This window comes from Plutella xylostella, chromosome 22 (assembly GCF_932276165.1).
Source record: "Plutella xylostella chromosome 22, ilPluXylo3.1, whole genome shotgun sequence".
NCBI classification, from domain to species: Eukaryota; Metazoa; Arthropoda; class Insecta; order Lepidoptera; family Plutellidae; genus Plutella; species Plutella xylostella.
In genome coordinates this window covers 10,261,739-10,275,731 of record NC_064002.1, presented here as the reverse complement: position 1 = coordinate 10,275,731, position 13,993 = coordinate 10,261,739, and the positions used below count along the sequence as shown (strand labels likewise).

Genomic DNA, 13,993 nt, shown 5'->3' with positions numbered 1-13,993 from the left:
ACTAATAAATGGTTCTGGCCCTATTGGTAGGGTATCTGATCCCATTCTTGCTAGTCGGTCAGCCTCGCAATTTCCTATGTTGTCGTTATGACTTTTAATCCATTGTACTGTTACATTATTTGAAATGCTTAGGTTTTCCAGTGTTCTGTGACATACTAAAATTAATTTAGATTTTGTTACAGTTTTGCCTAAGGCACCTAAAATAGCCATACTGTCTGTGTAGAAGCAGATATTGCTATTTTTTGTGTCTTTTATTTGTGTAGCTCCGTCAAGTAGGCTGGCAGCTTCTGCCTGAAAAACAGTAGCTTTGTTCCCGAAGCTGACAGAGTATTGTAAATCAAGTTCGGGGCAGAAGACACCTCCACCGCTGCTCTTCTTGTTCTTGGCTCCGTCAATGTAGATATTGATGTCGTAATTGTTTTCGTCTGATGTGCCACACTGATCTCGCTGGATAGTGTAGCTTCTGTTGAAGATAAACGTCTTTATAGTAGTGTCGCTGCATTCAGTGGACCCGGGAGCCGACAACTTGGCAATGTCAAGTATGCGACTGTGTCCCTGTGCAGTGGTATTCGTTGACCAGAGTCCCAGGTTACTTAGCCTTATCGCCGCCGCTTTAGCTTCCTGCTTGATGATAATATCGAGCGGTGGAAGTCCTAGAATTATTTCTAGGGCGGCTGTTGGGGTTGACTTCATACATCCGGTGATTGAAACGCATGCAAGTCTTTGAAACTGTCGTAGTTTGTTTTTCACAGTGGTGAGGTTTGATCTTTGCCACCACACTACTGCTCCATAGGTTATTATAGGTCTGACCACCGCTGTGTACAGCCATTTGCATAGCTTCGGTTTTAATCCCCATTTAGATCCAACAAGTTTACTAGTTTGATAAAGAGATATTGTTGCTTCACTCAGGGTCTTGTCAATATGCTTAGACCAGCTTAAACGGTGGTCTAGCCATACGCCAAGATATTTTACCTCATTTGTCAACTTTAAGGTTGTATTAAATAGTTTAGGTAGTTTTAAATTGCCTATTTTAGTATTTTTAGTAAATAGCACCATTTCTGTTTTGGTCGGGTTCACCGACAGTTCATGTTTATGGCACCATTCCTCTATAATGTTTAGTGCAAGTTGCATTCTTTCACATAAGGTGTTAACAAACAAGCCCCCGATGAGAATAGTGATGTCATCGGCGTAGGCTATTGTTGTAAAACCTTTATTATTTAGATCGCAAAGTAGATCATTCACAACTAAAACCCACAGCAATGGAGATAACACTCCACCCTGCGGACATCCCTTTGCTACTTTGCATCTTATTGTATTTGTTGAAGTAAAAGATACTGTTCTTGATTTAAGCATATTTGTTATCCAGGCACTGATGACCGGGTCTACATCATGATTTTTAAGGTTATTACTTATGCTATTGAACAAAGTTTTATCAAAAGCTCCTTCAATATCGATAAAAACTGCAAGGCAGGATTGTTGTAACAATATTGAGTTTTCGATTTTGCTTACCACTGTGTGTAAAGCCGACTCTGTCGACTTACCTGGTTGGTACGCATGTTGATTAGGATGAACAGGTTTCACAGAAAGTGCACCGTCACGTATATATCTATCGCAAAGTCGTTCTAAAGTTTTTAGAAGAAATGATGACAGACTGATGGGTCTATAGGCTTTCGGAGAAGTGTAGTCATCTTTACCTGGTTTAGGTAAAAATACTACCCTCACCTCTCTCCATCCCTTTGGTATATATCCCAGGGCCAGACAGGCCCGGTAGATAATTTGTGGAACATTATTATGCCGTTGACCCGCACTTTCCCGAGTATTTTTCTTATCAGTGATTTGTAGGTATATGATGAGCAATTCACAACTAACAGGCATTTACTCTTGTCGATTTTCACCGTGCATGTAATTACGGGTCTAACTTATCTAACCAGTAACCGCTGCCACGGGTTCGTTATCGATAAACTCGTTTAATCACAGCGCCGTACTTATGGCGAATCGCGATATAGTGCCATCTATCTTCGTCGATAACGAACCCGTGTAGTGGAAGCTGACATGAACACTAGAGCTAGAGTGATAACTAGCTCTTATTTAACTAATATTTTCAAAATTTAATAATTAAACTGAAGTGTGCACTCTAGTCGGTTATAGGAAGGAAATGTAACCTCATATTGTATATGTTTGGAACTCTGTATTCTTATAACTGTTTGTGTACCAATATAATAAAATAAATAAAGAAGCTGCACAACAACGCTCCACTAACCGGTCCTTCAACCCTGTCCACAGAGGTGACAGTGACGTACCGGCGCGGGCTGCCGGTGATCACGGTGCCGCTGCCGTCGCGCCGCGAGCGCTGCCGGTTCACGCTGCGGCCCGTCTCGCAGACCGTCGGCGACCTGCTGGACCAGGTCAGTACTGTGGAGCATCTATTTATTTATTTATAAACACTTTATTGTACATTTAAAGTTACAATTAATAAAAGGTGAAGAACATTAAAGAAAACTAACAATGTACAAAGGCGGGCTTATTGCCAAAAAGCAATTTCTTCCAGCCAACCCTTGTTAGGTTGGGAGAAGTGGACATTAAGGCTTTCAATCAATTAATAGCACAATAAAATATTAACAAATTAGCCTATCAGTACCTATATCTTAATCTTACTTAAACCTACCTACAAAATATGCATAACTATAGTACAATAGTATATATATGATTTTATACATGTCCCTACATATAATAATACATATATACATATATAAATACTACTTACATAAATATTATAAAAACCTACACAAATAAATCAGACAACTGTGAAAACATAATACTTAACTATTTCTGCCAACCCAGGGTATTAATAATCATTACTGTGGATCGTTATTACTGTGGAGCATTGTAAATGACGTTACTGTGGAGCATCATGTTTCTGGTATGGTACAGAAAGGTAGCGGAAGCAGTCCGTCTATGATCTATAAGTCAGTACTGTGGAGCGTCAGTACTGTAGAGCATCAGTGCCTACTGTGCAGCATCATTACTAAGAATCTTCATTACTGTGGATCTTCATGGTATGGTATGGTATAAAGGTGGTGGTGATGTTCAGCCGCGGCGCATTCTACTAGGTTTTAGAGATTAAAATAAACTTAACAGTTAGGATGGTATTTACAATCGCTTCTTATACTTATAACCGCAAATCTTACCTATGTTAATCAGAGACTATTTCCTACTTCATATTCTTCCTTTTTTGAGTAGATACGTTAGTGAATGGAGAGATAGGCGTCACATAACAAAGTTTGCTCTGCCTAAGGAAAGAATGATTGTGTTTGAAAACATATTAGGTAACTCTATTTGTAAAGGACCGACGGCAAACATCTTTTCTACCCTCCGCCACGTTTGTTGACTTGGATTCGAACTTCGAACCTTTGTACGTCGGCAGAGAATCTCTGAGGTCACTCTAGCTTAATACTATGGAATTTTCGGAGCTTGCTGCTCTGCGCTAATGTTTCATGATAGCTCTGGTTCGTTGGTTCATTTTTTTCAAGCGGGAGTAACTCTCCTGGGTCCCATATCGAACGTAATATATAAACACGCCATATACTCCCTCTTAATTAAGGTAGGCAAAGGTGAATTTGTACATATGTATAGTGAGGCGGCCCGCAATAGGCCCTATTACGAGTAGCATCATCCGGGCTCTATAAAGATCCGAAGAAATTTATTTAATTTATTTAATGAATTAAAAAACACAGATTTTAAGCCTAGTTACAGTCACTTAAAACTAAGTTTTAATATCTAGGTAATTAAAGTAATTATCTTACTTATACAATTTATCATTTGTATGTTAACAGGACTTAAAATTTATAATAATAACTACTCACCCCTGATACCTGAACTAGGTGTTAACCTGTATCTCAGGCACCAGGTTTCTTCCAGCAGGTGCATAAACAAAAGCTACCAATTACAAATTTATAAATGATAATATGTTTTTGTAATTAAGTTGACAAGGAAAAGGACAGCAAGTAATCATCAAAGCATAGTAGGTGCAAATTATAGTATAGGTATAAGTATTATATAATATTATAAGAGGTTTACGTGGGTAAAAAGTTCTATCGGTCGTCGGTTCCATATCTCCAGTGCAAATATGCCGACCATAAAACGTACAACGCATTTATAGGTCGTAAAACTGACCGGTGAAGATCCTCACGACTTCAGTCATTAGCTTAGATAGTCCCCCGACTTGTGCTGCGGGTCACTCTATATGGCAAAAAAACTAAGTTTGGGAACGTTGCTGCGCGGGACACGACTCTATCTTGTTGTGTTCAACGTGCCTATTCGACGACAGCTCTCGTTCGTTAGATTTTTGTGAGTATATAAAGTAACCCCCTGACCTTGTACTTACATCTTAATGACGGGGACAGCCCCAAACATAAAACCGCCCGCACTGAATGCTGAAACACCTAGTCTAGCGCTCATTTTAGCGCTTTTGGGAATGTTGTTCTGTATGGCTAGCGTTTTTGGTGGACTCGTTTCAGGCCCTAGCTTTCGCTCCTTTGACATTAAAAAGTAGATGTACCTATATACTAATGAAAACGAATCTATTAAATATTTTCAAAGTCTCGTGAAGACACGACTACGGGCTATAGAGGTGAATATTTTTTTTCGTTAGGTTTCTTCCAAGACTTTTCCCTTGTCTATAAGGTATCCCCTTGGAAAACGCTCTGTTCTCTTCCAACCACTACCGGGTACTTATCTAAAAAAGTCCTTGTTCCAATGGGCTAGAAAACTGTTCTACTGCTTTAAATTAAGGCATATTCAAACCGCAGAGTTGTCCACTACCGCTGGGAGTAGGTAACTGAAATATAATACTTAACTACCTACCAAAAAATTAGTACATTTCAGTAAACAGGCTTACTATTCTTTTTTTTTTTTGTACCCCTTATTACCTATTTTTCCTGCACCTCTTGCGGGTTGACTCGCAGAAAATGATTTTAGCATTAAGTCCACCCTTTGTACTTTTGTTTGTAATATTTGTATAATAAAATGACAATAAAGTAAAAATATTGAATACTGCGGCCACTATTGCCATAAGCCGCTGCCCACAGCGCCAGTCGATAACTCTGCGGGCTAAATAGTCCTATATTATAAAATACCCGAATTACCAAACCTCTACCCATCTCCCTCTAACACCACCTCTTCCCCAGGTGAAGGCGGAAGACCGCGGGGTGGAGCGCGCGGCCGCGTTGGCTGCCGACGAGCGCGTGCGCATCGCGGCGAGCGACACCATCGAGGCGCTGCTCGAGAATGACTTCCGGCTGCTGATTAATGACACGGAGTACTATGTCAAGACGCCTGCGCAGGTTAGTGAAGAACTAAAAGGCTAAAGTAGTGTATGAATTCAAGGATATTAGCGCCGTCGCTAAGCACAGCGAAAAACGGGCATTGCCCTTTTTATATTTCTCTCTGGCACTCGCACTATTGCACTCATGCTCGCACAGTAACTTTGATGGTAAAGGTCAACGTTCGATTTTCGTAGTAAGGAGTATTTTAGTAGTACGGAGACGAGCGCGTGCGCATCGCGGCGAGTGACACCATCGAGGCGCTGCTCGAGAACGACTTCCGTCTGCTGATTAATGACACGGAGTACTATGTCAAGACGCCCGCGCAGGTTAGTACAAGGCTATTTAGTGTATGAATACGGGTATAGTCGCTACTAAGCACAGCGAAAAAAGCGCATTGCCCTTTTTAGGTTTTTGTCACGGAGTACTACGTCAAGACGCCGGCTCAGGTCAGTGAAGAACATTTATGAATTCCTGGATAGTCATTTAGAGAGCGGTCGCTAAGCGCAGCGAAAAACGGGCGTTGCCCTTTTTATATTTTTGTCATTGTCGCAAGCGTAATAGGGCCCTCACGCTAGCAGAATTACCGTAATGACCGGCGGCGGCAGAGATTTTAATTGGTTGGAGATGCAAAGGTCAACGTTCGATTTTCTCTGTGCTTATCGACCGGCTTTTACTCGTAGTAGTACGGTTATGAGCGCGTAGTGGCTTAGTATACCATTTTCGCACCTATGTACCTGTATAATTAACAGGCAATACAGCACTTGAGTGCAAATGTTGATCGAGTTATGTTACTATAAGAGATAACTTAAGAACCGTTAGGTAATACAAAACCCATTTCAAGGAGCACTAGAATTAAATATGAACAATACATTTATAGCCATTGCTATCTCATATATGGTATCCCAAACAACACACTTCTATCTGATTGTCTATTAACGGCAGTACTCCAACTAAGTTATTCAGCAATTATTTCTGTCAAGTTGGTAGTGCCGCAGCACTGAAGTTTTCACAAGCTCATGCATTATTCTTGCAGTTTGCCGCCTTATTATGAAATATTTTGAGCTAGCACTAGCCACTAACCTAGCCTAGCTCGGATAACGCACGCCTAGGTACTTTGTCTCATGGATGAAATTACAACGATGACTGAGAAGAAGTTAAGTATAGTTTATAGTCGATTTTAGAGAGGAAAAACTCGTGTCCTATATCTAACATATGTGATTTAGTTTTTTTAATAATAATTATAACAATAGTGCTGTGTTTTGCCAATTCTGTATGAAAAATTACTCTCTACCTATAATATTATTTACAAGTACATATATGTAACTAGGTTATCATGCATATTCAGTTTAATAAAGGTAAAAGGGACTCCATTGAGTGCAATCTATCTACCGTGATTAATAAATTCCCAACGGCTATAAGTCATATTAAACAAATTCACGGAAAAATATTTTGAGCACTACACAATATACATACCTACATTTACTCGTAGTTATTTATGTTTCCGTACTACGTAATTCTGTGGCTGCATATTTATGTACCCATATGCAAGTATAACATCTATGCATTCACCCAATGGATAGTTTAGGATGACTCGAAAGCGAAGTAGTAAATGTTAGTACAAATTTTCTTAGTGTTGGCATTTGTTTCTGTTGCAAGGTTAGCTTTGTGGTACTCTAACTTCCTGGTACATGTCCGATGGATAGCCTAACTGGCGTCTGGGTGTAAGGGTTGTCGACGCCAGGGGGTTACTCTATATGACGAAAAAGAGCGCTGTTACGCGTGCCACGACTCAGTCTCGTTGTAAACGTGCCGCTTGCACGACAGCTCTCATTCGCTCGTATTTCGTCAGTATAGAGTAACCCTACAGTGGTGCAAGAGGCGTGTGGGCGCGGTAAGGGCTGTCGACTGCACTCGTGCTAACGACTGCTGTTTTGTGCGGTCACCGACTAGGGAACTAGGATTGTTGTGGAATTCTAGATAGGCCGCTATTGGGTTGATGTTTAGATTTTGTATCAGTATACAGTACTATATAATAGATCATTTAATCTGTATTCAGAAACCAATTTTGTTAAAAATACATACTTTATAATCTTTGATATGGTCTAAGTACTACTAATATAAGTTGATCAAATCTTCGTTATCGATTCAAGTCTCAAGAGTGAAGTCACAAACGTAAACTAAACATTTATTGAAGTATTTAATTTTCATTGCACATAAATTTAGCCGAAACTGCGTGTTTTACGAGGCATATTCCTAGAACAATAAAATCGCCACTCATTTAACCGCTACTGAACTGCTGTTAACTCCAGTTTATATTTGTGTTGTGACAAGTGGATTAAATTCAGGGTGTCAACGACTGAGCGGAATCAAAGAGATTTCCGTTTCAGTCAGTTGTCATGTTGTCAAACCTAGTTTATCTGAGGTTTATTTTACCCAATTTTACCCTATAGTCCTTGTATGTCGGGAATAACAAGATTGACGCGGAGTTACAGAGAGGAACTTTAGGCTAATGTCGACCTTAAATGTATTGCTGACATGCTTTGACATTATACGTACAGAAACAGACAGACATAGATTTAATGCCGACATTAGCTTAAAGCTCCTTATCTGAAATCTCTCATGAGCCACCTATGACACTGAAACTTTTCAATGCCAATTCTCACTAAAATATAATAAAAATCAACTAAGGAGGTTACCTCAATGCTGAATCCGTTCCTCACGTATAAACTGCCTCATAAGATAGGACGTGGGACGGTTCATAGGCCCTCGGACGTGCCTGAGAGCTGAGGGTGTTAATATTGAGGATATCGAAGAGAACTTTAAGTATGTAATGGTACCCTATTAAACTTTGTATAGGTACTTACTTTGCTTACCGTATATTTTTGATGAGCAGACACACTGTATAGTTTAACATACTGGTATAGCTTATTGAATTTCGGTAAGTTTTATAATATAAATACAAGGACAACATTTTGTTATAAAATACTTTATTTTGAGAGCATATAATTATTTCAATTAAACAAATATACTGATTCTGAAACGATCGCTGGAGTAAGTTAATTTATTAGCATTGCTTAATTAGCATATTGAGATTCACAGCTCGGCGCTCCGGTAGATCTCTATACACCTTTAAAATATGTACGCTTTGTTATCGCATAAAAGTATTTGAATAAAATTTATTTGTGGCCATTTATCGCGCCACCTCTTTAAGTTCAAGCGAACTGGAGAATTATTCCAAGCACTACTCTTAGCTTCCGTCAGACTCGTAATTTCCAAGTTCTGTAGAACGAATACTTAAGTTTCGTTGCTAATCGCTTTAATTGCACTTAAATAGTTTTCAATTTGGGGTGAAAATCCAACTTGGGTAATAAATTTTCGCCTTTTGTTTGTGGAAAATATATTGCATTACAGAATTTTGTTTGCAACCTACAAAAAAGCTTGTATGTTTGTATCTCTATCAGTATCTGTCGAGCAAAACACAGATCCGAGAAAAAGTTTGTTCTTGTCCAGAAGTGCCATGAAGATTAAATTTACACTATATATTCTGTTTGTCTGTCTTTCTTTACTATAACCTTATACTTTACTTACTACTATATTTACGAATTGTGGCGTAAAGAAAAAGCTGCAAAGTTAATTTTCGTTCTGAAATTTCCACTAGAAAACCTTTTAAAATTTTGCAGGCAAAAGCATAAAGAAATAATGTAGTTTTTCTGAAGTCTAAAAGTAATTTAGAGGAAGACTCATTTTATTTAAAATTTTATGACTCAGCTCGTCAAAATGTGTTGAAGGAAAGTAAATTAATTCCTTTTGCGGCAAAAAACGTAATACCTTCGAGAGAAAACTAAATAGTACTTGAAATTTATGGAAAAGATAAAATTTCACTCCATCTTATGACGAATTTGAATAGAATTTATGTTTAAATAAACGTTTTATTGAAATGCCTTACGAACGCTAAACGAATTTAAGGATCTATTTAAATAGTAATAATATAAAGACATAACATTTATGTACACCCTATGTTGACTATGAAAGTCTTCATTTACGCCACTGAATATGAGCTTTGGTATTTATTTCTACATTAAATCTTCCTCGTCATACTTAACTACACATATTTTACTTAAATATTGTATTCTGTTGTGTTGTGGTTCTTCATTTTTATTAAAAATTTAACCAACCGATATCCGCCTTCACATTATGCTTCAGTGTATTAAAACGTACTACCAAGCATAAAAACCGTTCGACGTCGTATCGTAATGTGTCTCATTACCACTAGAGAGAGTGTTAGACGTCACGACTTTGTATCGTATTTATGTGAATGGGAGCTCTTACTTAAACTCCACTTTGTCTCCAATTCCAGGAGCGTCTAAGCGCGGAGGAGGTGGCGCGGCTGAGCGACGTGCGTAACCTGGTGAACCAGCTGTACGAGGCGCTGAACGTGCGGGAACACCAGGTCAAGAAGGAGCGGGAGCTGAGGGCGCAGCTCGAGAAGATCACTACGGAGCTGGAGCCGTTGGAACAGGTTAGTGGAACAGTGAAGCAAGAGGCATAAAGTTGGTAATGGTAGAGAATCTGTTGTGTTTATCTGTATAAGGTGTTGAATGTCAGGGAACACCAGGTCAAGAAGGAGAGGAAATTGAGGGCCCAGCTCGAGAAGATCACTACGGAGTTGGAGCCATTGGAACAGGTTAGTGGAGATGCAGAGGTGGTAGCTAATGGTACTGATTCTTTTGTGTTTATCTGTCTGAGGTGCTCAATGTCAGGGAACACCAGGTCAAGAAGGAGAGGGAGCTGAGGGCTCAGCTCGAGAAGATCACTACGGAACTGGAGCCGTTGGAACAGGTTAGTAGGGCTTTATTAGTAAAGGCGTGTTATCTGTATGAGGTGTCCAATGTCAGGGAACACCAGGTCAAGAAGGAGAGGGAGCTGAGGGCTCAGCTCGAGAAGATCACTACGGAACTGGAGCCGTTGGAACAGGTTAGTAGGGCTTTATAAGCACTTTGCGTGGTAAAGAGGTGATAATGATAGAGAATCTGTTGGTTTTATCTGTCTGAGGGGCTTAATGTCAAGGAGTGACGGGTCAAGAAGGAGAGAGAGCTCAGGGCGCAGCTCGAGAAGATCACTACGGAACTGGAGCCGTTGGAACAGGTCAGTGGAGGAGTGGCGTGTGAGGCGTAGGCCTATGAATAGCCATCGTTGGCACGCTGAGAACGCGATCCAATGCTCGGTCTGTATACATGTGTCGTCGGGGACGACCATACTATAGTAGAACAATTCCAAGGAGCGCACTGATACCTGTAATACAGATTATATCTAGTACAGGTATTGGAAGTTTTCCATATCTTAGTACATAAGGGTAATAGTAATACTGTAACTTCTATAATGTTGAATCAATATGTACCTTTACTTGAACAATAAAACTATATTTTTTTTTTTTATACAGACCTAGCATTGGACGTGCGGTCGGTGGGTACGCGTCTAATGATACTTACTTTGTTATGTTTATAACTGACCGACAAGGTTTTGACTACGCGATCGTTGATGAAATGAGGTAGAGCTATAGAAACTGGCAGTTAATCATTACCCATTCCAACAGAAACGCCAGTCCCTCGAGGTGGACGCGACGAGGCGCACCTCAGTCCTGACCTGGGTGGGGCTGTCCCTCATGGGCGTCCAGTTCGGAGTACTAGCCCGACTGACGTGGTGGGAGTACTCGTGGGACATCATGGAGCCCGTCACGTACTTCGTCACCTACGGCACGGCCATGGCTACTTATGCGTACTTCGTGCTTACTAAGCAGGTGGGTTGTAAGATGTGATGTGTGGTTATAGAGCGTGGGATAGATCTTCGTGCTAATGCTAGAGTTTACTTCCTACTAGAGAAGTTTTGGAGTCTATATATCTACAGAAATCCAGTGGCAGAAAAAATATGCGTTATGCACGAATCTAAACATGTACACCGTTAGAGTAGTGTCGCCACCTACCGGTACACGCGCTGCACTAGTTTGACGCTATATATTTTGCGTTGATTTTCACAGTACTCGATTCGATTATCTAAGAAAAACCTACACTAGGCCCTCTATGCGATAATACTAATAATTAACATAAGTTGTTTAAAATGACTTTCTGTTTCATCTTACTATACTATACCCTATTTTAACAACCTGTATACCTAAACTAAACAGTTTTTGATGTACATTTCAGGAGTACGTACTCCCGGAGGTGAAGGACCGGCAGCACCTGCTCGCGCTGCACAAGCGCGCCAAGAAAGTGGGGCTCGACATCAACCACTACAACACACTCAAAGATGAGGTACGATAGTCCAGCTTCATTTTATACTAGCGCAACCTTAGGGTAAGGACGAGGTGTCTTTTATACTAGCGCGAGCTTGGCCCGTGGGACTTCCGGGATAAAAGTGAGACTATAGAAGTCAGAATTTGCTTCATCATCATCATCAGCCTTTCAGCCTGTAATGTTACACTGCTGGACAAACGCCTGTGTCAAGGAGCGCTACAACATTCAGTCCTCGCCAGCTCCAGCGCAAACTGGCTACCTGTCTTAAGGTCGTTGGTCCAGCAGGCCGGAAGACGTCAGGAGTGTGAACCAATAGCATGAAGATGTGTTAAATAGTCGTCCATCAATTCTTATTTTATACAGGTTGTAACTTAGTTTTTAACTTTAACTGTAATCTTCTTAGCATGCACTAGAGTTTTTACACTGGTTTGTCACCGTGGTACAACAATTTTACCCTGTATTTATAAACACCCCACAATCACATTCCAGGTGAGCAAACTGGAGAAAGACTTAGCCCGCCTTCGCGACCCCCTCCACATCCACCTGCCTCCCGCCACGCCGGCCGAGCGCCGCTCCCCGCTCACCAAGATCAAAGACATGCTAGAGGAGACCAGCAAGAAGATGAAGATCACGTAATATTGGCGGTAAACAGCGGCGTGGAAATGGTGAGGTTGGTATTGGATCTGTTGTTATTCTGAGGATTAATTGAGGCGAGAGGCATTGTTCTGAGGACTCGTGTTGAATGAATCGAACACGTGGGCCCGTTGTTATTCTGAGGACACATAAATGGAATACAGGTTGCTTGTAGGATTGAGGCTTTAAAATGGCGTGTGCATTTAATTTTGCCCACCTGCAACTGCATGTGTGTAGTATAAAGTTAACTATTATGCTATGTTATCCGCCACATTAGAAACTCGTCAGAAGTTATAGCAACATTTTACAGATATGCCAGTTACAAGGGTACTTTGACTTTTAAGTAACATTTTTTTCACTTGGAGTTACCTAATGACTAGTCTCCGATAGGTCTGTAAACGGCAATGTTAACGACTCCTACAATCCGTTGCCATTTGAGACTTGACACTGCTAAGTTACCTGTGACTCTGACCTATGTTTGATCCATTCGATACGAGCAATCAAGCATCCTATATTGCATTATGTAATGTCAAAGCAACAAAGTACAAGCTTAAACTATGACCAATGTATTTAATATGATAATCCACCGCCATTTTCATGTTTCCAATGAACCAGCATTATTAAGTTATTATTGCTTGACAAGGTCTTATATTCTGATGACAAAATGTCATTATAAATTATCTTTAGTTAGTAAAATCTCGAAATACTATAAATTGCTCTCATTTCCTTTAAATAACTTGCGATCGAGATAATATTATTACTTAATAATTTTGATAAATTCAGTTTGGGTTTTTTATTGGACGGAAAAAACATATTAAATTAAACCATCTAATTCACCCTATAAATTTCTGTAGAATTTTTATGATAAAATGTTAATTGTAATTATAAATTTATTGCAGCATCAGAATTGAGTAGGTAATGGTTAGTTTTTATATATACTTTTATTATATTAAGATGAATTTAAATTAATTTAACGAGGAAACAAATTAAGTAGATTAAAATTTTTATTATTGAAAATTACAGTTAGCGAATTTTTTAGTAAAATGTTTACGATTGAATTATGTTTTTGCTCAAATTTCGTTTCCTAAATACATAAGGCCTAAAAAACCTAAGGCTTGACTTTATATCTACTATTTGTTCTGTGCCAATAAATGGATAAACAGTAGATTTGTACCGTTAAGTTAACAACTACAATAGCATGTAATGATCTAGTCCTTCTTAATAAAATATTGTAATATGTACCCCTTATCAGTAATAACACAAAGTACATAGTGTATCAATGACGCACCGGAATATTTACTATGTTTTAAAAACTGAATTGAAATAATACTGAAATATAAAAATCAGTAGTAGGTAGTTGTGAATAAACGTTCCGATCTAAAAGGTAGGTGCATAATGGTTTTTTATTTCGGGATGTCATAATGACTATGTTATTTGCCTAACTTTTTTGTGCAGTACTGTAGACTATCTGTATGTAATGAATGTAAAAACTGATATTTCTATGCACAAAAATATTAGACAATTTAGATGATACCTACATACATAGTTCTAATCAAAAGGTGCTTCTTCTTAGTTTTGTTGATATACATACTTATCTATTAAATATAGTATATTTTCGTGTTGTTTTGTAAATTTAAGATGGCCTTTTCTAATCTAAAACTTGTTCTTAAGATAGTGTTTTTCGTTTTATAATTTTAACTTTGATATGTTTACATCTGCGTTTCATTAAAAGAATTTTCTTATTGA

General features: G+C 39.2%; 1 protein-coding gene across 2 annotated transcripts in view; it reads left to right on the top strand.

Moving 5' to 3' along the window:
- The window catches only part of LOC105387819 (calcium uniporter protein, mitochondrial), a 120,186-nt gene extending 106,193 nt beyond the window's left edge, over positions 1 to 13,993 (top strand). For both annotated transcript variants that reach the window (XM_048629024.1, XM_048629025.1), the window contains 6 exons: positions 2,284 to 2,405; positions 5,187 to 5,342; positions 9,682 to 9,843; positions 10,918 to 11,121; positions 11,525 to 11,632; positions 12,104 to 13,993. In XM_048629024.1, the coding sequence (XP_048484981.1) occupies positions 2,284 to 2,405; positions 5,187 to 5,342; positions 9,682 to 9,843; positions 10,918 to 11,121; positions 11,525 to 11,632; positions 12,104 to 12,250 (899 nt within the window). In that variant the 3' untranslated portion in view covers positions 12,251 to 13,993. The remainder of the gene's footprint in view (positions 1 to 2,283; positions 2,406 to 5,186; positions 5,343 to 9,681; positions 9,844 to 10,917; positions 11,122 to 11,524; positions 11,633 to 12,103) is intronic.